Source organism: Dendrobates tinctorius, unplaced genomic scaffold, assembly GCF_039654945.1.
Source record: "Dendrobates tinctorius isolate UK_male_01 unplaced genomic scaffold, ASM3965494v1 ptg000070l, whole genome shotgun sequence".
NCBI lineage: Eukaryota > Metazoa > Chordata > Amphibia > Anura > Dendrobatidae > Dendrobates > Dendrobates tinctorius.
In genome coordinates, this window is record NW_027361738.1 from 72,705,700 (window position 1) to 72,730,173 (window position 24,474).

Below are 24,474 nucleotides of genomic sequence, written 5' to 3' on the forward strand. Positions count from 1 at the left end.
GTGCCCCATAGTGGTGTATATACCAGTACCCATATAGTGCAAAACAGTCATACACAAGATGGGCCCAATGGTGCTTAACCTGATCGTTTGGCTGGCAGACATCTCAGCCAACACTCCCACACAGAGGTCCGCTCGTTTGGCCAGGCGCTCCTGTGTGCTCTATGAGACATGTCAGCTGGCGGCTTACCTCTGGGGAACAATCCCATCAACAGTCTTTAATCAGACATGTCGATCGACATCTCCCTTAATGTCGGCCGAATGTGTATGAGGGCCTTAAGAGTACATTGCATTGTCCCGATGTCTCACAGCGGTGGCCGAACATGTGCAATCTCTCTCTGTAAGCTCTGCCCTAAGGCTGGCTAGAATTGCCAAAGCACATTGTTAAATCTCGATCCCGGCCAGCTCAGTGCTTGTGCAATGCAAATCCTGCCAGCAGCGCAACGGCGCTCACTTAGGCAGAGGTGCCTGTTCTTCCAGCAAGCAGGAGGCGGGGGAGCCGTGCGCTCCTGTTCCAGAAGATTGGACTAACCCTTTAACTGTATCATCTCTTCATTACAGACAGTACATCCTGTAATAGGGACAGAGTGAAAATATTCAGCGGTACGTCAACTTCTGGAAGCTCCTTGGCGAACCTGTGCGGAGACACCCTGCCTGCACCGGTCAGCAGCAGAGGGGCAATGTTCATTAATTTCTATACAAACGCTAACATAACCATGCACGGATTTATGGCGACCTACAGAATGTACTGTGAGTAACTCCAATCAATGTGTGACTAACCAGCATCACTTTTTCGGTCCGGAGACAGAAACCATCAAAGGGAACTTGTTGACATGTTTTTACATATTAATGCGGTGTTATGGCTGTGTAGGTGGATGCCCCAGCAAAAAACGATACCGATACCTTTTTTTGTAGAGATCTGATGTACCAGTCATGCATAATCTTGTGTAAAAGCCATATGCAAATCAGGTGGGAGTGCACTGGGGGCGTGCCAATGTCACTTGTACTGCAATAACACGCCCCTAGTGCACTCTTGGCCTGTTTTACATAGGGCTTCTACATTACATTTCTTAAGGAGACAAGCACCTACACCGCTGTACCACTACTTCCATACATAAAATGTGCTCTTTTGTGATCAACTCTATGATTATTTTTTATTGTTTTTTTAATTAATTTATTTTCATTTTTAAAAAATATATTTATTGTTATGTTTGTTTTCATGTGCTCTTTTTCCTTTCTGTTCTTTGGTGATCTTTACCTATAATTTGCCCATTATTACTGTGTTTCAGCTTGCGGAGGAACATATAACAGAACTTCTGGCGTGTTACGGAGCCCGATGCACTCAATCACTAACTACCACAACGACATGAACTGCTCCTATCTCATCACCGTAGAAGAAGACAGGATCATTGAACTAAAGTAGGATGAGAATTTTTTTTGTAGATATTTTTTTGTTTTCTGACAACCACAAAACGAGACCCTTTAAGATTCTGCCCTGTTCCTCCACCATCGACCTCCGTGGATCCCGATCTCTCCAGTGTTATGATCTTGATACAATGAAGTGTCGTCCATTATCTCCGACCGTGGAGGAAGAATACTCCTGGTCACGGAGCTGGTGTCAAAATGTCTGTGACTGTAACACTGCAGCATCAAGGATCCAAGGAGGTCGACAGTAGAGGAACCTGGTGGAGGTATGTAGATACTTTTGTGAGGTTTGAGATTGTACGAGGGCTACTCTAACCCTATATTATCTGTATATTATAGATCTTACTCTGCTCGTTCACAGATTCAATGAGTTTGATGTGCAGGAGTCAAGTTCTTGTTCATATGACTATGTTTCGGTCTACGATGGATCAAATATCTACGGCACACATCTCGGCAAGTTCTGCGGGAAAGTTCCACCTCCAGTTGTAAGAAGCTTAACCAATAACCTATTCCTGGTCTTTTTCACCGATTCTCATGATGGTGGCGGTGGCTGGAGAGCATCCTATAGACAGACATTAGGTACGTAGTTAGTTATTTCCTACTAGACACAGCTGGTTTGGGCGCTACTAGACCTCATGGTCCCTTCTCTGTCCTCCACTCCTTGCCAATATGGCCTCAGACAATGGTGCTCCCTCTTTTGGACCCATCTATCGAAGAGACAGGTCATCAGGTCCTAGATTTGCCCAAGGTACAATATAAATCTTCAAGGTTTTCTGCAGTGATCTCCCAACACAGGACCATTGCACCACATTTCCCCATAGAGGAACTGCCATCTTACAGTGATCTACACAATGCCACCGGGCCGTTTCTTGGAGCACTAGATGGAGTTCAGTTTAGTCTTATATTAGTTTATACCTTTCAGAAATTCAGAACAGCACAACAGTCCCAAATCGATATATGGACAAGGGTTTCTCCATACTTTACATACTAATAAGCAAGGGGGTCTGTGCAAAGATGAAGATTTCCTGTGCCGTGTATATTGTCCGAACCTTAAAGGGTTTGTCCCGTCATATGATATTTATGGCCAGTCATTAGGATAGGTCACTAATCAGCTTTTTTTAAGCTCCTATTGAAGATAATACCAGCTGATCTGCAGTGCCCGGCTGCGGCACATTTCAGCTCCTTTCAATATGTACCATCCGACTGCCAGCAGAGGTAATAACAGCTGATCAATGGGAGTGCCGGGTGTCAGTGCTGGACTCCAGTGATCTGATATTGATCACCTATCCTAAAGACTAGTTGTAAATATAATTTGACCAGATTACTGCTTTATAGGGTGTTTACCAAATAATAAAATTAGGGTACCTCCTTACCAATGGATAGGGTCTAACTTGTTGATTGCTGGGGTTAAATATAATATAGCAAGGAGTGGGAGTGACTGCCCATGTAACAGTACAATAGTTGCCAATAATCTCACTTAATCAATAATACCATAGCAAAGTGTGAGAAAAATAATAATTAGGACATAACTTTTAATGTTCAAACGTAAAATAGGGGGGAACGCAACACTCAGTCCAAGAACTCAGTTCTCTTTTTTATTTTTAAGGTTGAGGGTCTGTCCTCCCTAATAATTAAAATACAGTAGATATGTGATCCGACTTCCCCTGCAGTAAGAGAGTCAAGATCAATCAAACAGGACTTGTATCATGGGGCGAGTCGAGTATTGATCCAGTTGTGAAATGCTCCTCACACCCGTTCATAAGTAGAAAAATATCTATGTATGCATAAGTATATGGGACAATAGATTCCGGACTAAAATATCCCCACGAGTGGATTAACTTTCTGTGACGGCCGTCTGCGAATCTGGGCTGCAGTAGGAACAGCACCCCGAGTAACCCCGACACCCTTAGCCCCTATACAGGGATCTGGAATTGTAGCAAGGCCCAGGGGGTAGCTGTCTGGTGGAGCAGTGGACCAGAGCAGGACGGCCGCCAAGGGGTTAAAACTAAAACCCGTAATCGTGGTCAGGAGGCAGGAGTCGGAGGCCGGAGGGCAGCAGAGGTACCAAATCAGCAGGCAGAAGAAGAGTCAAAAGTCCAGGCCAAGGTCAGTAAAATCAGGAGGGCAGCAAAGGTACAGAATCAGCAGGCAGCAGAAGGGTCAGGAATCCAAGCGAAGGTCAGCGTCAAAAAATCGGAAGAGAGGCAGAGGTACAAAAACGGCAGGCAATAGAATGGTCAGAAATCCAGGCTGAGGTCAGAGTTAACTATAGCAAACCACACAGTAGCACGCAGGGGAACCAAGAATATATCCGGCGGCTTGCAAGACCAGTCCCAAGGTATTTGAGGGATCAGGTCATCCCGCACAGGTTCCCGGACTGATGATTTAATTAGGACCGCCCCCAGGACCAGGCCAGATGGTGATGCAGTAAGCCCTACATGACTGACAGAGGGGCGGAGCCTGCGCCCACCAGATGCCTGCGCAGGAGCCTCTTCTCTGTCACCACCCTCACCCAGGGGCGAACCACAGCGCCTCCCAGTGGCTGAGGCAGGAACAGCCGTCCTCGAGTCTGACGGCGACGCGACGGTCCGGCGCCTCCTAGTGGCCGAGACCGGAACAGCAGGCTCTGAGTCTGACAGCGACGTGACACTATCCATCCTTGGTTTAAATTCAATGGTCAGATGATGGCCGCTTCTGGGGAAATAATAGGTGTATCAAACCATATCAACAGTACAGTAGGTGTTAAGTTTAATACATATTACATGTCAGGTAAAGGAAGGGAAGAGATTGGAAACTTCTCACCAATTCGGTCATCCACTTTCCTGGTGGGAGTGTACGGTATTTTCTCCTGGTTTGGTCCTCCAAGGAAACAGACAATGGGATTCAGAATAGCCCTATATGTCTCTGTATGGCTTCAAGCTAGATCTGACCCAAAGCACTCCCGCCCTGACAAGGGCAATCCACAGCGAGCCCAGTACTGGAGGCCCGGCACTTTCCGTTATTGCACATTCCGACGCGTTTCGTTCAAGCAAACTCTTCAGAGGACCATCTTGTACTCCTATAAGTATAAGGTGCTAGTTGCAAAAACCATGTGCGCCCCTCCACTCTCTGTCCTGTTCTGCTGGGGGTCCAATCATTTGTAGGGGTCCATTATTTGTCTACTGGACTGGCCGAGTACAGCATTCAGCTATTTCGGATCGGACAGTCACATAGACAATGAATGGAGCGTGCGCACCGCTGCTTCCTTCAGGACAGGGCAGCACAGCCATGGTCTTGGGGTTTTAGAGCACTAATCTTGCAATCGCTGGAGATCTAATTTACGGTATCTCCTTTGTGGAGCGATGGTTGCTTACCCACTGACATTGACGTTCTCATAGACTTACATTGGGAAAGGGACTTCCAGTCAACACAAAAGACGTATATGGTTCAGAAGAGAATCGGGGCGACCCTGAAACCGGTGATGGCGGTCCGTCTGTAATCAACAAACTGTGATAAAACTCAATATCTCGTGGTCACACTTTCCATGAGAATTTAGGACCAGTCACATCAGTAATCTCAGCCTTTTGGATTAGTCATAACAACTACTGTACTGCTCGGTTCCCCGATGTTCAGTAACATTTGGGACATGGAATTTTAATCCTCACTTTGAAGTCAGAATTAGTTCCTAAAGGAGGTTACAATTACTAAAGGAGTCCATATCGGGGTACGCGCAGACGGAGGGATTTTTTTTCTAGGCTGACAAAAGTTGTTGAGTGGAACCCACTTTGGGAAAATGGTCCCTCCTAGGTGAAGCCACTTTAGGAAAAAAGGGCAATTTGTTTTTTCCCGTTGTTTTTTACGGCGCCTTTTTTCCCCTGCGATTTACACCATGACTAGCGAAAATAAACAGGATACTGCTTTTAACCACTTCATGTGTGGGGAAGGTGACTTGACGGACAGACTTGACTGGAAGTAGGAGGGGACGATGTGGGCACTACAGACGAAGACTGGCAATGACAGAAAGGTAACAGCAGGGAGAGACAGAAAAGGGAATGCAGTACCGAAATTTGACCACAAGATGGCAGGGGGAGTGTAGTTCAGGACTTAACATCAGCCTAGGGGCGGGGAGATAGGAACCCAGGAGGGAAATTCCCAGTGAGAGAGGGGATAAATAGGACAGGTTGGGGTTCCAGGCTGGGCTAGTCCCGGGAGGAGCTTAGCAGAGGATGACTCAGGACAGAAGATGGAGAACGGTGAAGAGCTCGACCAGGGGACTGACAGGAGAAGACAGTCAGGGGGGTGGCCCTGACACGACGTACCGCAGGACAGACGAGGCCCCGGGAGTATCGACTGGACGACGACCTCGGGCAGGTGAAGCACTGGCGGTAGATTGGTCTAGGACAGCCCCAGTGAAAGATCCGCAAGGGACGTCATCACGACTAAAGGATAGGTGGAAGGTACCCGGGCCTGGAAACTGAGAGCTGTAAAGGAACTGCTGTGCATGGCTATGGTCGTCAGGAGGACGACCAATAAACCCGGATCTGTTACAGCTGAATTCTGCCTCCGACTCGTCTTTGCCGCGTCCGGTCGTGGTAAGCTGTGGACCACCCCCCAATCCAGCCCCCTACCACACATGGATTTCCAAACCCTGAAGAGGTTAAAAGAAGCGGTCGACGTCTGAACTCGAGCACAGCAGTGTCATTTTTACATTGCTGTGCATTATGGTCATTTTTTTGCTGTGCTTTTTCAGGCAGAATTTGCCCTTCAAAAGACGTCATGTGCACAGAGCCTTGGGGAAGTTGTTGGAACAGTTTTTAGTTCCTTGAAGCGATTTTGGAAGAGTTTTTTTTTTCCTAAAACATTTTTTTTGCAGTCTTTTGATTGGACGTTGATTTTTTTTTTTGGAGAGGAATCCATTAGAAGACCCTTGGGCACTTTTCTTTTTTTCCCCCCACTGGATAAAGCAGAAAAACACTGATAAGACTGAACTTACGTACAGTAGTTTTACAAAAAAAATTAAATGGGAGTCTTTAATGCATTTTTTGAGCGATTTTACAGGCATGTTTGTAGAAAAAAAATTCTTCATGCATGTTTTATCTATCATTCTGTAAAATAATAATTACACATTACCGGTTTCCTAGGAAATCTGATGGTCTTGTCCCGGCTGCTGCCAATCACAGCTGCACAACAATGCCTATAGAGTGGTAGTTTGGATGTTTTGTTGCATTGCAGTGCCCCCTGCTGGACTAATGCAATAATGACCTCCACAGGCCTCAGTACTTTATTAGAATGTAGTTGAGTTAAAAGATTTTTTTCTTGTCTATTACAGTTTAAAATAGATAATTTTTCATCTGAATCTAAACTTTTTTTTTTCTTTATTCAATTATCCTTCAGGCATCACAAAGTTATGAATTCTCACCTCTCCTACCCAAGCAAATAGAAAAAAAAGTCAACCTCGAAATGGTATCAATTAAAAAAGTTGTGGCTCTTAGAATCAGGGGTGGACAAAACAATGGCGCATAAATGAAAAGTGAGCTGTCGGGAAGTTTTTATGTTCACAAAACTTTTCAGGATCCAGCCGGTCACTTCTACGCTATGATCGATCGATCACAGATTCTTTTTTTCATTCACTATTATAACAATTTCAGTGTGTCTTTCCTCAGGACCAGGACAAGGATGTGGAGGCTACCTGACTAATGCCACCGGCCGATTTGGCTCTCCGGATTCGAACGGCGATGGGAAATATGACAAGAACCTGCACTGTGTCTGGAACATTTTCGCCCCCGTTAACAAGCAGATAACCCTGACGTTCAGCTCGTTCTTTTTGGAGGCACAGTTCCTGAGAACGTGCAGATATGACTTTGTCAAAGTAAGAACAGAAGATATCGTGTAATGTTAGTTCTGACCTAAGAAAATTCTAGATACAGAACATCTAGAACTAAACTAACAAGTCTATTTCCTTTTCTGCCAGGAATCAGCTGCAGTCGTGGGGCTTCATGAAAGGTAGCAAGACTTAAAAGGTTATTTCCATCTCAAAGATCCTATCCCAATATGTAGTAGGTGTACTAATAATAATATTAGCAATTACCTCCAATTAGAAATCTAATACAGTTTATCTGATTAACTATGTCTCTTTTCCCATGTGCAGGACCTTAGGTATGGTTACGACCACTGATATAGTGACAGTTAGTTGCTAGTGGTCATAACCATGGATACCTAAGGTCCTGCAGTACCTGTACATGAGGAAAAATACATAGTGAATCAGAAGAACTATACTTTATTTCTAATTGGAGGTATTTGCCAATATTATTATTAGTACACCTACTACATTTTGGGAAAGCAGTTTGGAGATGGGAATACTCCTATAAGAAGTTTTTCTGATCCAATCAGAATTTGAGAGAGACATTCTATATACACTGGTGCAGAATATGACAGCACTTAATTGATTTTCCATGCTTAAGGTACTGATGACCTATCCTGGGGATAGTGGAATAGATACACAGCTCTCGAAGAAAAAGATACTGGTGCTCAAGAAGGGTTCCACCCCATGCAGATGAGGAAATTATACGATACTTGGCACTTCAAAATGTGTAGAGGAATTTTTATTAGGTAATCCAAGCAATCGCCTAGTAATCCGTGTTTGATGAAGGCTCTTGTTTTGGGGCCGAAACATCACTGACTTGTTGTTTGTATTACCTAATAGAAATTCCGCTACACATTTTGGAGTGCCAAGTATCTTATAATTTTCTCGCATCCTGATGATAGGTCATCAATATCAGATCGGTGGGAATCCAACCTCCGGCAACCCCACTGATCAGCTGTTTTTGGCTCCAGGAGCCACCGGATGTAAATGATGGATGGAGCCGGAACAACACAGTTCCATACACTGTGTACTGGTTGTTACCAGGTATTGCAGCTCAGCTACTGTTCACTTCAATAAGAACTGATCTGAGAACAATCAATACGCATGTATGGAACTGTGCTGTTCAAGATTCGTTCATTATTTATAGAGTTTATAATTGCTGATCGATGGGTTGGTCGGGTGTCAGCCCCAAACCAAATATCATTATATTTACAAAGCCAAAGAACGTGTAACACCCAATAATTGTAAAAAATTTTTTACTTCTTTATTATTACAACAAATCAAAACAGATAAAATAAGAGGGGGACAAAGATACCACAAGTAAACACAAAATGCAGTTTTTAAATGAAGATCTTCATTATTAAGGGAAAAAGAAATCCAAACCTACAGGGCCCTGTGTGAAAAAGTGACTGCCCGCTAAACCTAATAACTGGTTGGGCCAAGTTTAGCAGCAACAACTGCAATGAAGCGTTTACGATAACTGGCAATGAGTCCTTTACAACGCTCTGTTGGAATTTTGGCCACTCATCTTTGCAGAATTGTTGTAATTTAGCCACATTGGAGGGTTTCCGAGCATGAACCGTCTTTTTAAGATCATGCCACAGCATCTCAATCGGATTAAGGTCGAACTTTGATTAGGCCACTCCAAAATCTTACTTTTGTCTTTCTTAAGTCATTCAGAAGTGGACTTTCTGGTTTGTGTTGGATCATTGTCCTGCTGCATAACCCATGTGCGCTTCAGCTTGAGGTCACAAACAGATGGCCCGATATTCTCCTTCAGGATTTTTTGATAGACAGCAGAATTCATGGTTCCATTTAACACAGCAAGTCTCCCAGGTCCTGAAGCAGCAAAACAGCCCCAGAACATCACACTGCCACCACCATATTTTTACTGTTGGTATGATGTTCCTTTTCTGAAATACTGTGTTACTTCTACGCCAGATGTAATGGGACATACAGCTTCCAAAAATTCAACTTTACTCTCATCAGTCCACAGAGTATTCTCCCAAAAGTCTTGGGGATTATCAAGATGTTTTCTGGCAAAACTGAGAAGAGCCTTTCTGTTCTTATTGCTCAGCAATGGTTTTCGTCTTGGAACGCTGCCATGCAGGCCATTTTTGCCCAGTCTCTTTCTTATGGTGGAGTCATGAACACTGACCTTAACTGAGGCCTACAGTTCTTTGGATAGTGTTATGGGGTCTTCTGTGACCTCTTGAATGTGCTGCCACTGCACTCTTGGAGTAATTTTGGTTGGCTGACCACTCCTGGGAAGCTCTCACTGTGGTTTTCTGGGGATCCAAAGCTTTAGAAATAGCTTTGGAACTAGGGATGAGCGAATAGCTTCGGATAACTCCTTATACAAATAGCTATAGTGCTTACCGAATAGTTGCATCGGGAACCCGGATACCTGGAGCGCTCCCGATAATCAGCTGTTCGGCTCCGCGGCTGCATGTGTCGCGGCTGTGTGACTGTCATAACACATGCATGGATAGCCAGTTTGTTGGGCTCTCCATGCATGTGTTGCGACTGTCACAGAGAAGCGACACCTGCAGCTGCTGTGCTGAACAGCTGATTATCAGGAGCGCTCCAGGTATCCGGGTTCCCGATGCAACTATTCGGTAAGCACTATAGCTATTTGTATAAGGCGTTATCCGAAGCTATTCGCTCATCTCTATTTATAACCTTTTCCAGACTGATAGATCTCAATTACTTTGGTTCTCATTTGTTCTAGAATTTCTTTGGATTGTAGAATGATGTCTAGCTTTTGGTCATCTTCTCTTTGTCAGGCAGGTCCTATTTAAGTGATTTCTTGATTTAGAACAGGTGTGGCAGTAATTAGCCCTGGGTGTGACTAGTGAATTTCAACTCAGCTTCCCAAAGATGTGATAAACCAGTTATTTTGTGTTTTAAGGGGAAGCATTCACATGTTCACACCCATTGCATCCTGCTCTAGACCTTTCTGTCGCAGACTAAACATCATACTCAACATGGCAGGTGAACTTTCATGGGTAATAATAACCATGGTTTACCCACTCTATATGGAGATGACCAGTTCTCATGATTACATCACTCATTTCAGATATTTGACGGCAGCAGCACTAATAGCAGTTTACAGGGAACGTTTTGCGGCTCTGATGTCCCGACACAGTTCGTCTCCAGCACCAACGCTCTCACAGTTTGGTTCGTCAGTGACATAACCGTGGAACTGTCCGGCTTCAATGCTACATATATCACAACTGATAGTGAGTATTATTGTAGTGAATGAGGATTCTGCAGTGAGACGTTATAATCATATAATCGGTGGTGCACATAATAAAAGAGAGGTGGCTTCATAAATGGCTCCATTCTAACAAGGCATTTCAGAGTCCGGTTCAGGAGATCAGTGGGGATTATAGTAGGGGTCCCAGAAGTGAACCCACCACCACAACTGTGCTTCACTCCCCAGGTCCAGTGCTTAGTCTTTACCGTTGCTGCCGGTGTTTATTACTGTCTGCAGCACTGACGTCACAGGGCTCAGGGCTGCAGTGAATCGGGGAGCTCAGCGGCTCATGCCGTCATCTCGACAGAGCCGCTGAAGTCAGTTATTGGCTGCAGCGCTGTTGACATGTTATCACAAAATGACTGTTTGAACCAGGCACTTGGTGCACCCTTGCAGTGGCCGAGCAATCTTCCCTCCTACTGCCCTCTGCTGGCTCTACAAAGCCAGAGCTGTCAATCAAAGTAGAGGAGGGGTGTAGCTAGATGGAAAACCAGTGGATGGGATGCTGCATCAAACTGCTCGGCCACACCAAGGGTGCACCAAGCGCTGGGTACGACGAGAAAGTGTCTTGATGGGAATTTTCCTCATTGCAGTAATATGTGGAGGGATCTACAATGCGACATCATCCATGACGACTGCAACATCACCAAATTATCCAAATGCCTACCCACCGTTCACAAGCTGTATGTGGACCATTGACTCCCCGGAGAACGAGAATGTGAAAGTCACGATTCAGTCCTTCCACCTCCAGCCTGGGCTACACTGCTCCAATAACTACCTGGAGGTTAAGGACTCACCTGTGGTAAGTCGTAAGTGCGATTGGCATGCAGAATAAGCCGGTGTCTCATAAGAAGCCAACAGAAACCTAAGGGTTAATCCACTTCCGCATTGGGAGTTCAGCAGCGCAGGTCACAATGAGAATGCAGTCTGACGTGTCAGCAGCATGATATAGAGAAGGTGAAGCCGAGCAGATTGATATAATATATATATATATATGTATTATAGGGAAAAAGTTAATTTAACTTGCATTTTATGCAGTGAAGCCCCTGCTCTATCATTAGGAGTCCAGTGGGCGGTCCTAATCAGTGACTGATGTCATTAGTGATTAGGACCACCCAATGGACTCCTAATGATAGAAAATTCAGATTCAAAAGGAATAAATTTCCAATTATACTCAAAATCCCCCCCACAAAACTACAGCATACAATATATCAATCTGCTCCTCTCCTTTTGCTCTATAACATTGCAGATCAGACACGTTTAATGTGACAAGTTTCCTTTAAGGGAGTATTCACATGTTGCACCATTACATTCTTTGCTAAGATTCGGGCCAAATCCCAGGAGCCGCAATATGCTGAGTACAGCAGTGTGTGGATACAGATCGTTATCATTTACCGTGTGCTTTTCCGCGCTCTCGTCTGCAGGGAGATCTCGGACAGGTCCGTAGATACTGCGGCACTGAAACATCTGAAGTACCGGAGTTTTATTCCTACGGCCGCACGGCTGTTGTAACCTTTAAGTCGCAGGAATTCACGGCTGGCAATGGGTTGAGTTTCACGTATCAAATCTCAAGTAAGCGTCATTCATTTTTTGGCTCAAATTTGTTATTTTCGCCATTTTCTAGTCTATCGTGGACCAGTGATCGAGTATTACAGGAAGTGGTTATTTTGGGGAATAATGGACCTTTCTTTTCTTCACAGACTGCAGCCGGGAATACAACCAGTCATTTGGTTACCTAAAAAGTCCCAACTGGCCGGGGAGCTACCCGAACAAGCTGGAATGTGAGATAATCCTGCGAGCTCCGGAGAACCACTCAATATCGCTCTTCTTCCATTCATTTCATCTAGAAGCCATCAGCTCATGTCCTCACTACTTAGAAGTAAGACGTCCTGGGGGGATTATTAACAGTTATGCACCAGTTCTTTTTTCACTATAAAAAAAAGTGTCAAAAGCAGGAGAAGCGGCAGGCCCAGGAGAGGCGGCGGGCCCAGGAGAGGTGGCAGATTCAGGAGCGGTGGCGGGCCCAGGAGAGGTGGCAGATTCAGGAGGGGCGGCGGGCCCAGGAGAGGCGGCAGATTCAGGAGGGGCGGCGGGCCCAGGAGAGGCGGCGGGCCCAGGAGAGGTGGCGGGCCCAGGAGAGGCGGCGGGCCCAGGAGGGGCGGCGGGCCCAGGAGAGGCGGCGGGCCCAGGAGAGGCGGCGGGCCCAGGAAGGGCGGCAGGCCCAGGAGAGGTGGCGGGCCTAGGAGGGGCGGCGGGCCCAGGAGAGGTAACTGATTCAGGAGGGGCGGCGGGTCCAGGAGAGGCAGCAGGCCCAGGAGAGGTGGTTGGCCCAGGAGAGGAGGCGGGCCCAGGAGAGGCGGCGGGTCCATCAGTCAGGAGGAAGAAATTAGCGATTTACTTCTCCCTGCCCTGGTCAGCGTTCAGTCCAGTCCTTAATGACAGGCAGTCTTCACTTCTGCTACAGCTTTACAAAAGTGATAGCTGGAAAGAAAAGGAGGAGATCGGGGGCATTTCAGTATATCTGTACTCACCTTGTGTGACTAGGAGATGAAGCATATCCATATATAATTCTTCTGGTTTAGCAACTTCTATAGGAAGGATAGAAGGTGCGTGTGTTAAAAATCCTTAAAGGGAATCTGTCAGCAGGTTTTTGCTATGTAATTTAAGAGTAGCATGATGTAGGGGCAGAGAGCCTGATTCCAGCGATGTGTCACTTACTGGGCTGTGTTTTGCTGTTTCAATATAATCAGCGTTTTATCAGCAGCAGATTATCATTACAAGACTAGGTGTCTCGTGCCTCCTAGTCCAACCCCGCCTCCAGTACTGATTAGCAGCTGTCAATATACAGTGCACACAGAAATCAGCCAATCAGTGGTGTGGGTGGGATTATACAGGGCTGAGCATTCAGAGCTCTGCTAGATCTTCAGCAGAGAAAACTGTGATAGTTTACTGGGTGCAGCAGTTGTAATACAAAGTGACACATCACTGGAAGCAGGGTCTCTGTCTCTACATCATGCTGCTCTCAAATTACATAGAAAAACCTGCTGACAAAAAAAAAAAAACCTGTCAGAAAATAAAAAGGATGTTTTCCTGCAGCCATAGTGGTAATCTGCAGGTAAAAACCATGTTATCATTTGTGGCTGTGTAATTGGGAGGGCGGCTGCAGGGAGAAAATGAACATTTGTCAGAGCTGTGTGTGGGAGAGTGGTGTCCATTCTGGATTTCCACTCCACAGGTTTCTATCCTTTTCTATGGATGTTGGGGGGCACCTTTACGTCTAGTGATCATTGAAAGTCCTAGCTCTTGTTTGTTAATGGGGTCTTCTTACTAAATACGCTCCTCCCATCCCCAGGATAGGGGATAAATGTTTGATTGCTCGGATCTTGCTTATGGAACCAACAAATCTGAGAACAGGGGCCCTGGGGGGGTCCGGAAGTCCCCCGTGTGTGAAAGTAGTGATTACGCATGTGCGTCCATCACTTTATTAAATTCCATGAGACAGAGAGAGAGAAAGCCGTCCCCCCAGTCCGATGTCTCACTCCCATAGGATAGACAGGAGATCCATTTTTTTTTGGAACTTGTTTGGATATTTCCTTTCTAATTTCATTAGAATTGTGTCTCCTTTTTGGAAATTTGCAGGTGAGAAATGGCAGCGCCCGCGACTCCCCGCTACTCGGCAAACACTGTGGAAACAGTCTCCCTGACCCAATATTTCCTAAAAATCATATTCTTCATCTGGTTTTCAAATCCGATGTTATTGCAGCTGGACATGGATATGAAATTACTTGGACGTCATCTCCAAAGGGTAAATAATGCTGCGGGTGGGGAACTACAAGTATCAGATCGTAAATATGAAACCATCTTCAATATGTGACGATTGCTGGGTCTAGCGTCAAAACGACACAATATGGCTGGTTTCACATTCGCGTTAAAACAACGCTGCGCACTGCGTCGTTAAGCCCCGCCCCGATCCGGCTCCCTGCCCGCCCCATCCGGGATCACCGCCTACTTTCGCATTTGCACGCATGCGATCGGCGCACCCTATCTTTAGCATAGGGTGCGCAGATCATGCGCTGCCAGTGTGAAAGTAGCGTGCTGCGCACTTTTGACGGTGCGCCGTGCGCGCCGAAATGCAGCATGTTGCATTTTGGCACGCACGGCGCACCGTCAAAAGTGCGCAGCACGCTACTTTCACACTGGCAGCGCATGATCTGCGCACCCTATGCTAAAGATAGGGTGCGCCGATCGCATGCGTGCAAATGCGAAAGTAGGCGGTGATCCCGGATGGGGCGGGCAGGGAGCCGGATCGGGGCGGGGCTTAACGACGCAGTGCGCAGCGTTGTTTTAACGCGAATGTGAAACCAGCCTATGGGAGGGGGGCACTTACTTTTTCAGAACAGTCAAGTTATAGTTTATTTAAATTTCAACCACATAATAATAGTAATAAATCATAATACGTTAAGGATAACTAAATATTAATAATAATTGGGAATTAATAATTTAATTGGAATATCATTGCATATTAATAATTGAATAATAATTGGATTATAATAATGAGATAATTGTAATATTTAGATATTAAATAATTTTAAGAATTGGATAATAATTAAATAATTTGATAATGATAATTAGATGATAATAATGAAATAAAAAATATTACATGACTTATATGATAATAATAATAATAATAATAATAATAATAATAATAATAATAAAATCTTCCCAGGAATACCAATCATCCCCCATCCATAGGTTAAGTAATAGGTGTTGCCACAAATGGGGTCTAACTACATAGTTAATGGGCCCCATATTTTTTAGCCACAAAATGTTAAAGAAAAAAAAATGGATGAAATGGAAAAAAAACGTAAGATGCAGGATGGGAGAGGAGAGGTAATTTAATGGAAATCCAGACCCCACACCAGTCCCCTAGATCCATTCAGAGCGTAGTCCAGACTTCTACATTCATAATACAGACCCCAAAATAAATTTATCCCCCAAAATAAAATGCTGCAAATACTGGTGTGCACAGGCCCAGAATCATCCAGGCAGCTGACAGCAGCCCAAGACGGCACAGGATTCCCTATTTATACCCATAGATTTGGAATCTGTAGGATGATTCTAGGAAAACACCAATGTACAATATGGATTATATGATCCCCTCTATTAGCACATACCAACCGGATTTATTTGAGAAAAAAAAATGCCACCACTGTTCAGGAGTTGTGTTTAGTTATGCAGCGAAGTTGATTGGATTGGCGCGGTGCTGCAGTATCGGTCATGACCTAAGGTCAGGTGTGGCGCTGTTTTTCTAATCTTATTGAAGGTTTTGCCTAGGATAAAACTAGAAGGGTCTGCTTTTTACAAGTCATAGTGCAAAAAACTATCCATGGGTTGTGTCTGGAATTGCAGCTCATTCCTATTTATTTCAGTGGGGCTGGGCTGCAATAAAAATCACCTCCAATGGCCTAATATGATGCAAACAAACAGACCCTTCTTCCTCTGCCTGGACAACCCTTTTAATTGCATGATTCCGTGTTCTCTCTATTAAGCAGGGTGCCATGTTGGTGGCTGTAGTACCACGTGGCCATTGCAGGCGCACTCCGGCCATTGCAGGCGCACTCCCTAGTCAGCTCTTGCTTGTATGCACAGACGGGGACTGCAGTTCTTCGGGGGTGTGCTGCAGGTTTGCAGCTGTAGGTGGTGTATCCAATCCAGAAGGGGCAGAGTTTACCTAAATCCTGCTCAAAAGTGAACTTTCCGCATAAGTAACCTTGGTGTCACCTTCAGGTTGCGGAGGAACCTTGTTTGGGGATCACGGCTCATTTACTAGTCCCGAATATCCGCAGAGTTACAGCAACAACACAGACTGTGAATGGACAATAGCGGCTCCTCCAGGGCGGACGGTCGCCATAAGCCTGGCTGCATTTAGTATTGATGATCCAGGAGACTGCGAGAAAAATTATCTCAGATTTTACGATGGAGCGGCCTCCACCTCACCGCTGATGAGAACGTTCTGCGGACTGGTAGGTTTTATCTAAAAACATTTGTAAGTTTTTTACTAGAGGCGTGAACGCCATCTAGTGGCTACATGGAGCTTTTCAGGTTGAGAGTTCTCAACCATCTCAGCACTGGTATAGGAACAGTAGTAGACTTTCCAAAGTTCTGCAGCCCGGATCACATGCACTTCAATAGGAGCTGAGCTGCAGAACCATTTCGGGCCATACACTCGTTTCATCCAGCCAACATTTTTTTTGCTTTAGTTTTTTTCCTCCTTTTCTTCCAAGACCCATAACTTTTATATTTTTCTATTGACATAACCATATGAGAGCTGTCTTTTTTTGTGCAGTTTTGAATGACACCGTTCATTTTATCATATAATGTGCTGAAAAACGAGAGAAAAACAAATCCAACTGGTGAAAGAATGCATATTCAACATTGTTTTTGGGGATTCTTTCCCATGGTGCCGTTTGTGAGATTGTTTGTTTTTCTTATGCTTGGCGAGCTGTAGTGTTTGGTGCCATTTAATTTGGGTATATATAATTTTTTATTGATTTTAACAAATTTTGGGGGGAGAGGTGAGTTAACTGAAAAACTGATGTTAACTGATGTTGTAATTAGTGACTGACAGCGGCATCTAAATGGTTAAATAGCAGTGATAGGAGCTAGGCCTAGTCGCTGCTTGTTAGAGGCAGGTGCTGGCTGTGTAATAAAGCCAACAATAGCCAAGTATGGAGCAGGATTGGCTCTTAATGCCATACACACACTACCTGCATACAATACACATCAGAGAGCAGGGAAGGGTTAAAAGATACCAGCATCCACCACTAGAGGGAGCCCATTACAACACCCTAAGTATGCGCCCTCTAGTGGTGGTTTCAGCAGATTTGGAGCTCCGTATCAGAAACATTGAGGTCGGACTGCTATAAAGATCTATTATGATGTTCAGCCTGATTTTAGATCTAAAAATTAAGTTAAAAAGTAACCGCTTTTCTCAAACTTTTCCATGATGATTGTGAGCTGGGAGGGATGGAGGCGGGGGGCTTTTTCTTTACTGAAATAGCCGTTTAAGAACAGCTTTTCCTTGTTTTACAGGATGGAAACATCGCTTCATTCAGTGCCACGTCCCATCAAGTGTTCATCAAATTCCATGCGGACTATGCTGTGATCCCGTCATATTTTAGAATTATCTGGAGCTCATAGAAAAGAAAACTGGAAATTCTACTGAAGCATCAGAGTCGCACAGCGGACGGTCCACCGTCACTACGGTCCAACTTGCGACATCCCCCCCCCCCATATGTCCTTTTCCAGGACTGGATAATGCACCATGTCATGTTGTACTGTTATTCAATATTATACAATCTTTACAAATAAAAATATTTTAATAAAATTAGTTTAAAAGTTTTCAATATACTTTGTTTTTTTTGTAGTTCTGGAATTTACACAACGCTTGAGTTCTTTGAGGAGCTTTGCATTTCCTGAACAAGTTTTGTAGAGTTTTCGAAGACTTTTGGAAGAGTTTTTCGTGAAACTTTTTAGCAGCCTTCTAATTGGACCCGGCTTAGTTTGGAAAGGATTCAACCAAGAAGATTCAAAGTCATCACATGCACATTGCTTTTTTCCCACTAAGCGGTTTTTTTTTCAAAACCTGAAAATGCACTCAAAAGACTGAATGTATGAACAGCTACATGGTTTCGCAATAGAAATAAATAGGAACAATGATTTTGGAGAGATTTTTCATAGCCTAAGGCTAGATTCACACACCCACGTGAGTCTAAGGCCACGTTCACACATTCAGTATTCGGTCAGTATTTTACATCAGTGTTTGTAAGCCAAAACCAGGAGTGGGTGATAAATACAGAAGTGATGACGAGTTTCGATGATACGTTTCCTCTGATTGTTCCACTCCAGGTTTTTGGTTTACAAATACTGATGGAAAATACTGATCAAAATATTGCTGTGTGAACGTGACCCGATCATCATTCAGGCATCTGTGATTTTTCACGTTCACAAAAAAAAAAAAGTACAGATGTCATCAGTGTTTTGGATTCTGATTTAGATCGGTTATCAGTACTCAATTGAAAATGGACCAAAAGACAGGTGAATAGCATTACAGACTATAATTTGTACGTGTTCTATCCATTAAAATCACAGACAGAACAGGTATAGGATTCACAGAAGTCTGATTGAGGCCTTAGAGGTTTTATTTTCTACTCTTGAATAGAGAATTCAACACAGCATCAATACTTGGGGCTCGATTCAAAGCTTTCACGTGGGAAAATTCAAGCCTCAAAGCTTTGAAAAGTAGCAAAAATGTTGTGAGTTTTGGCGCTTTCACGCCAGTTTCTACCAGATCTGCCAGAACGGGTGAAGCTGGGGTGGGATGGTCCAGGGGAAGGGACAGCTCGTCTAATTCATGATGAGTGGTGGCGTTCCCTATGCCGGAAACCTGACTTCAGTCCCAGACGGAGGCGCACGCCACTTGTCAGACACTTCTGATTCATGACTCCAGCACACTCCCTCATCTAGACTGGCGGGAACAATTCTTTCACTCCGGACCTATAAATGGAAACCTGTGTACGGATGTGTAAAATATGAACCCCCCCCCATTGGAGCCAATGATCTATGTACTGTATACCCAAGGCCCGATTTGCGTCACAGTGCAGCCAAGTTGTTAGAGTGCCAACAACCTCGCTGTTTCTAATAACGACCCACAATACTGTGTATGCAGCTTTTGAATATAATAACAGGATTTAACGCAAGACTTGTACAAGATAGGAAGGTTTCCCACCTTTTCGCACAATTTGTTTTTACTTAAATTCGTGTAACTTTGGCTAAAATTATTTTATTTTTAATTGGCTTTAAGTAAAAAATGTTTCACTGTTTGTGCCGCACACAGGCTATAGATCGTGATCTTGCTTTTTGTAGAAGGATTTACGGCAAAATCCATCAGTGAGCTCATCCTGATGGTCTGATGAGAGAATTCTAACCCTTGTATGTGTTTTTTTCTTTTTCTAAAGAGGTTGTCCACTACTTCATCATTGATGACGTATCCTTAGGACAGGTCATCAATTTCTGATCAGTCGGGGTCCAACATCCCCACCAATCAGCTGTTCTCTGTGTCAATGGCCGGAAATAATTAATAATTAATTTTCTCCCATTACCTGCGTTTTTCAGTAAGACGGTCAGATAGCATTGTAGCATTTGGAAACATGACCGGTTCCCTTTAAGGTCTTTTCTGAACTGGTCATTAACCCCTTACTGACATTGGGCGTACATTTACACAGATGTCGGACTCCCTCCATTTGATGTTGGCTCTGGTGGTGAGCCCACATGTTTTGAACAGCTGACATGTGCCTGCAATAGCCATGGGTGGATTCAAGAGCCACCCACAGCTATTAACCAGTTAAACGCCGCTGTCAAACAGTGACAGCGGCATTTAAATGGCGCTTCTGGCAATCGCACCGGAAATATGCACACCGGTGACCTGCGTCAAGCGATCGCGGGTCACCGGTGTGCCGGCATGACAACCCGAGGTCTCCTGGAGACGTCTATGGTTGTCTGTGCCGGCTTGCTGTGAGCCCACCCAGTGGTCGGCGCTCATAGCAAGTCAGTAATTCAGAAACATGGAGGCAAACTCATCATCGCCTCCATGTAGCTGAGCCAGTCTAAAAAAAAAATATAAAAGTTCAAATCACCCCCCCTTTCGCCCCATTCACAATAAAACAATAAAGAAAAAAAACATACACATATTAGGTATCGCCGTGCTCATAATCGCCTGATCTATCAATAAAAAAGGATTAACCCGATCGCTAAACGGCATAGCAAGAAGAAAAATCAAAATGCCAGAATTACATTTTTTGGTCGCCGTGACATAGCATTAAAATACAATAACGGGCGATCAAAAGATCATATCTGCACCAAAATGGTATCATTATAAAATTCAGCTCGGCGCGCAAAAAATAAGACCCCACCCAACCCGAGATCACGAAAAATGGTGACGCTATGGGTATCAGAAAATGGAGCAATTTTTTTTTTTTTTTTTTTTTTTTTTAGGAAAGTTTGGAATTTTTTTCGCCACTTACATAAAAAAAAAAACCTATACATGTTTGGTGTCTATGAACTCGTAATGACCTGGAAAATCATAATAGCAGGTCAGTTTTACAATTTAGTGAACCTAATAAAAAAGCGAAACAAAAACAAGTGTGGAATTGCCCATTTTTTGCAATTTCACCGCACTTGGAGTTTTTCCCCCATTTTCTAGTACAAGACATGGTAAAACCAATGGTGTTGTTCAAAAGTACAACTCGTCCCGCAAAGAAACAAGCCCTCACATGGCCATATTGACGGAAAAAGAAACAAGTCATGGCTCTGGGAAGAAGGAAACGAAAACGCAAAACTGAAAAAAGCTCTAGGGGTTAAGGGGTCACCTTACATCAATGATGAGCAGAGTCTCGTGTCTATAGCCATTCACGATACTGTCCCAACCTGCTGATGCCGTTAAGTCGGGGGAACATTTCCGAGGATTGTGAGGAGTGGGAGACACATGCTATATTGAAAAATTATTTTTTGTTAACAAAATTTTTTTCTAACTGTAAATCATTAAAAAAAAAATCTATTGTTGTTTATGATCACCGTAATCACTTTTCCAGGTCATTTTTAGCGCATAAAGAACACGCAATAAAAACAATGGCAGAATTGCATTTGTATAATTCCGCTTGGATTTTTTTTTTCCCCGATTCAGTTTAAAACTACAACTCGTCCGGTCCTCGAGGACAGAAAAAAAAAAAAGTTATGTAAGAGGAGGACAAAATGCAGATATTGGCCTGGCAATAAATAGGTTAATAATTCTGAGATGCAATGTCAGGATGCCAAAAAAAGGGATCTTCATGACTTTTACCTCTATATAACAACCCCCCAAAACCCCTCTCATAAATAAGAGCGGGCCTCTCTTCCCGGACACATTATTACCCGCAGGACGGAAGCAAAACAACCCGCCGCAGTCAATCACTTCCTCCAGAGCTGCTGCTACATTGTATCCACTACTCTTCTGCGGGGCTGTGATTGGCTGCCGCTGCGTTCCATAGTTTCCGATTGGTTGCAGTCATTAGAACGTTGCAGATCCCTGCGCGCCCATTGGCTGACGCTTCTCCAGCGTTCCACGCTCTCCGTCCAGCAGTACACGGGGCTCCAGCGGGTGGAATTTGCCTTATTAGGACTGTGAGTAATGTTACAGCCCGGGGCGACTTCCTGTAGGGTGTGTGCGGGGACTCGGGGGTGAGTGTGGGGCAGCTTTTCTGTGGATCTAATAGGCAAGTGATCCCCCACAGTCCTACATCCAGTCTTATAGGATGACTGTATATTTGGTGGAACTACAACTCCCAGGATGATCAATAGAAGCTGTGTTTGCCGGTGCTTGTAGTGCTGCTGAATTGGGTTTTTATTGGATTAATCTGATCGCTTCTCTCATATTTAGAAATCACAATGTCCAAGTCCCTGAAGAAGATTGTGGAGGAGAGCCGGGAGAAGAATGTTACCGATATTGACATGTCTGACCGAGGCATCGGTAACCTGCTGGACGTCCCCGGCCTGTGTGAGTATCGCTAGGGGCGCTGGTCAGATCAGCGTCACCCGCTATTGTATCACCTGACAAACGCTTATCCTGCCGTCCGCTGCTTGTCCCAAATCCACCACCTAGATGCGGAGAAGAATAGGGGTGTGTTCACACTGAGTTTTTTTAAAATCCTGGAGAAGTTTAAAAACATGGCCCTGATTCTTCCAGACCGACGTTGCTCACGTCAGTCTTGATGGTTGGGGATGAAGTCAGAGGCGCCTGATTCAAGAGGCGTATGGAATCAGGCATGTATTAAAAGTGGCGTGAAAGGGACTGGAGTAATATTAAGGCCACACGCACACCCTGATCTAGCTCTAACCCATTTTGGTGGAGCTGGGAAAAATTTTTGAGCAACCTTCTGTTCCGAAAATTTTTTTTGCAACTTTTCAAAATTTTTTATGACTGACTTCCGACATAAGCACTTTGATAAAACAGAGTCTGTGAATTTTGATTAAGAGTTGGAGAATTTCTGCTTTGAGAATTTGGCAAAAGAACTTAATGTGATCCCAACCTAAGGCTACGTGCACACGCTGCGGATTGGGATGCGGATTTGGCCACGCGGATTTTGTAAAATCCGCAGGTAAATCTGCAGGTCAAAAGACCTACGGTTTTACCTGCGGATTGCTCTGCGGTTTTGCCCTGCGGTTTTTCATCTCCACAATGGAGGAGATGGCAAACCGCAGCAGAATCCGCAGAAACAATTGACATGTCGATTCTTTCTGCGGTTTCAAAACCGCAGGAAGACCGCGCAGAAAAAGCCGCACCGTCTGCACTGCGGTTTTTTATTCCCATAGGAATAATGGTACTGTACACCGCAGCAAAAACTGCTGCGGACCCGCAGCGGCCAAATCTGCTGCGGAACCGCAGCAGAATCCGCAGCGTGTGCGCACACCCTTACTGATCCTTAGCAGCCTCCACATTTCATCCAAACTTGTTTCTTTTGTGCGGATGAAATATGACCGCTGCAGCTGATCAGATGTTGATGCCAGGAGATGTGCAGACTTGAGAATCAAGGAGCAGCATCAGTATTGGAGGTGAATATCGCTTTCTTTTTGAAACCCCTTAATTTGTGGTTACCTAGCAGTAGAAAAGCCCATTTAAGAACATCATAGATCAAACCCACATGGATCATAAAGTAATGGAATGTCTTCACTTTATAAAATGGGAATACTCTTTTAAGGTAAGTCAGAAGTTGGCATATTTGTTGGACCGGATGCTGCGATTTTCGCCCAATTTTTTTTTTTTTTTTTTTTTTATTAAAGGGGTTCTCCGGTCATATGATTCTCTCGAATAGCAGCTGATGTGCGGTGCTCAACAGCGTCCATTACATCATGAATGGAGCTGCTCAGTGTTACATCCGGGTGTCGGAGGACAGGTCATCAATATCATATGACTGAAAGATCCTTTTAAGGAGTTTGTATGTTCTCCCCGTGTTTGCGTGGGTTTCCTCCCACACTCCAAAGACATACTGATAGGGAATTTAGATTGTGAGCCCCATCAGGGACAGTGATGAAAATGTGTGCAAACTGTAAAGCGCTGCGGAATATGTTAGCGCTATATAAAAATAAAGATTATTATTATTTAATTTGTGCCTGTGGCCATTGGATAAATAATAATCTTTATTTTATTTTTATATAGCGCTAACATATTCTACAGCACTTTACAGTTTGCACACATTATCATCGCTGTCCCCATTGGGGCTCACAATCTAAATTCCCTATCAGTATGTCTTTGGAATGTGGGAGGAAATCGGAGTACCCGGAGGAAACCCACACAAACACGGGGAGAACATACTGTTGTCCTTGGTGGCATTTGAACCCAGGACTCCAGCACTTCAAGGTTAACCACTGAGCCACTGTGCTACCCATTGGATCTCACCAGCTTTTTCTAGCCTGACTTGGGAGCGCTTAGCCAATATTTACATGCGGCAGATTTCATGCACAAATTATTGACACTGAATTTCTGCAAGCCCCACACAGATGAATGGAAGAGTCATAATGATTGCATGCACAAATCTGCCGCATGTAAACATAGCCCAAGACTCGTCTTCATCTCTGTTAATTAAAGGGGTTCATTAATGGTTAAAATAGCAAAGTCTTTGTAAGAACAAACAACGTTGGAATTTACCACTTATTGAAAATCCTTTTAAAACAGTGCTGTTCTTTATCTGGTTGGATCTGGTCGGCTTATGTGTCCCCACACTGTGCTGTCGACCCAAACTTTCAGGAGTGCAATGACCTCTGGCAGGCGGCCGACAAGAAAACTGTGTTTTGTCTTCCCTGGGTCCACATCCGAGTCTTCATCGCTGCCCCAGGCTATGCTGTTTGGTTGTAGCGGTGA

General features: G+C 44.4%; 2 protein-coding genes across 3 annotated transcripts in view; both read left to right on the forward strand.

The window, feature by feature from the left end:
• Positions 1-17,924, forward strand: part of CUBN (cubilin) — a 180,968-nt gene extending 163,044 nt beyond the window's left edge. The window contains exons 56-66 of the mRNA XM_073581881.1: positions 559-747; positions 1,287-1,416; positions 1,784-2,001; positions 7,065-7,270; positions 10,344-10,506; positions 11,117-11,325; positions 11,948-12,095; positions 12,224-12,402; positions 14,163-14,328; positions 16,311-16,546; positions 17,616-17,924. Coding sequence (XP_073437982.1) covers positions 559-747; positions 1,287-1,416; positions 1,784-2,001; positions 7,065-7,270; positions 10,344-10,506; positions 11,117-11,325; positions 11,948-12,095; positions 12,224-12,402; positions 14,163-14,328; positions 16,311-16,546; positions 17,616-17,723 — 1,952 coding nt within the window. The 3' untranslated portion in view covers positions 17,724-17,924. The remainder of the gene's footprint in view (positions 1-558; positions 748-1,286; positions 1,417-1,783; positions 2,002-7,064; positions 7,271-10,343; positions 10,507-11,116; positions 11,326-11,947; positions 12,096-12,223; positions 12,403-14,162; positions 14,329-16,310; positions 16,547-17,615) is intronic.
• A 3,573-nt stretch (positions 17,925-21,497) lies between these two features.
• RSU1 (Ras suppressor protein 1) overlaps positions 21,498-24,474 on the forward strand; it is a 159,294-nt gene continuing 156,317 nt past the window's right edge. Inside the window, exons 1-2 of one of the 2 annotated variants that reach the window (XM_073581884.1) lie at positions 21,498-21,797; positions 21,997-22,113. In XM_073581884.1, the coding sequence (XP_073437985.1) occupies positions 22,005-22,113 (109 nt within the window). In that variant the 5' untranslated portion in view covers positions 21,498-21,797; positions 21,997-22,004. The remainder of the gene's footprint in view (positions 21,798-21,996; positions 22,114-24,474) is intronic. The other variant, XM_073581883.1, reaches the window with a different exon arrangement.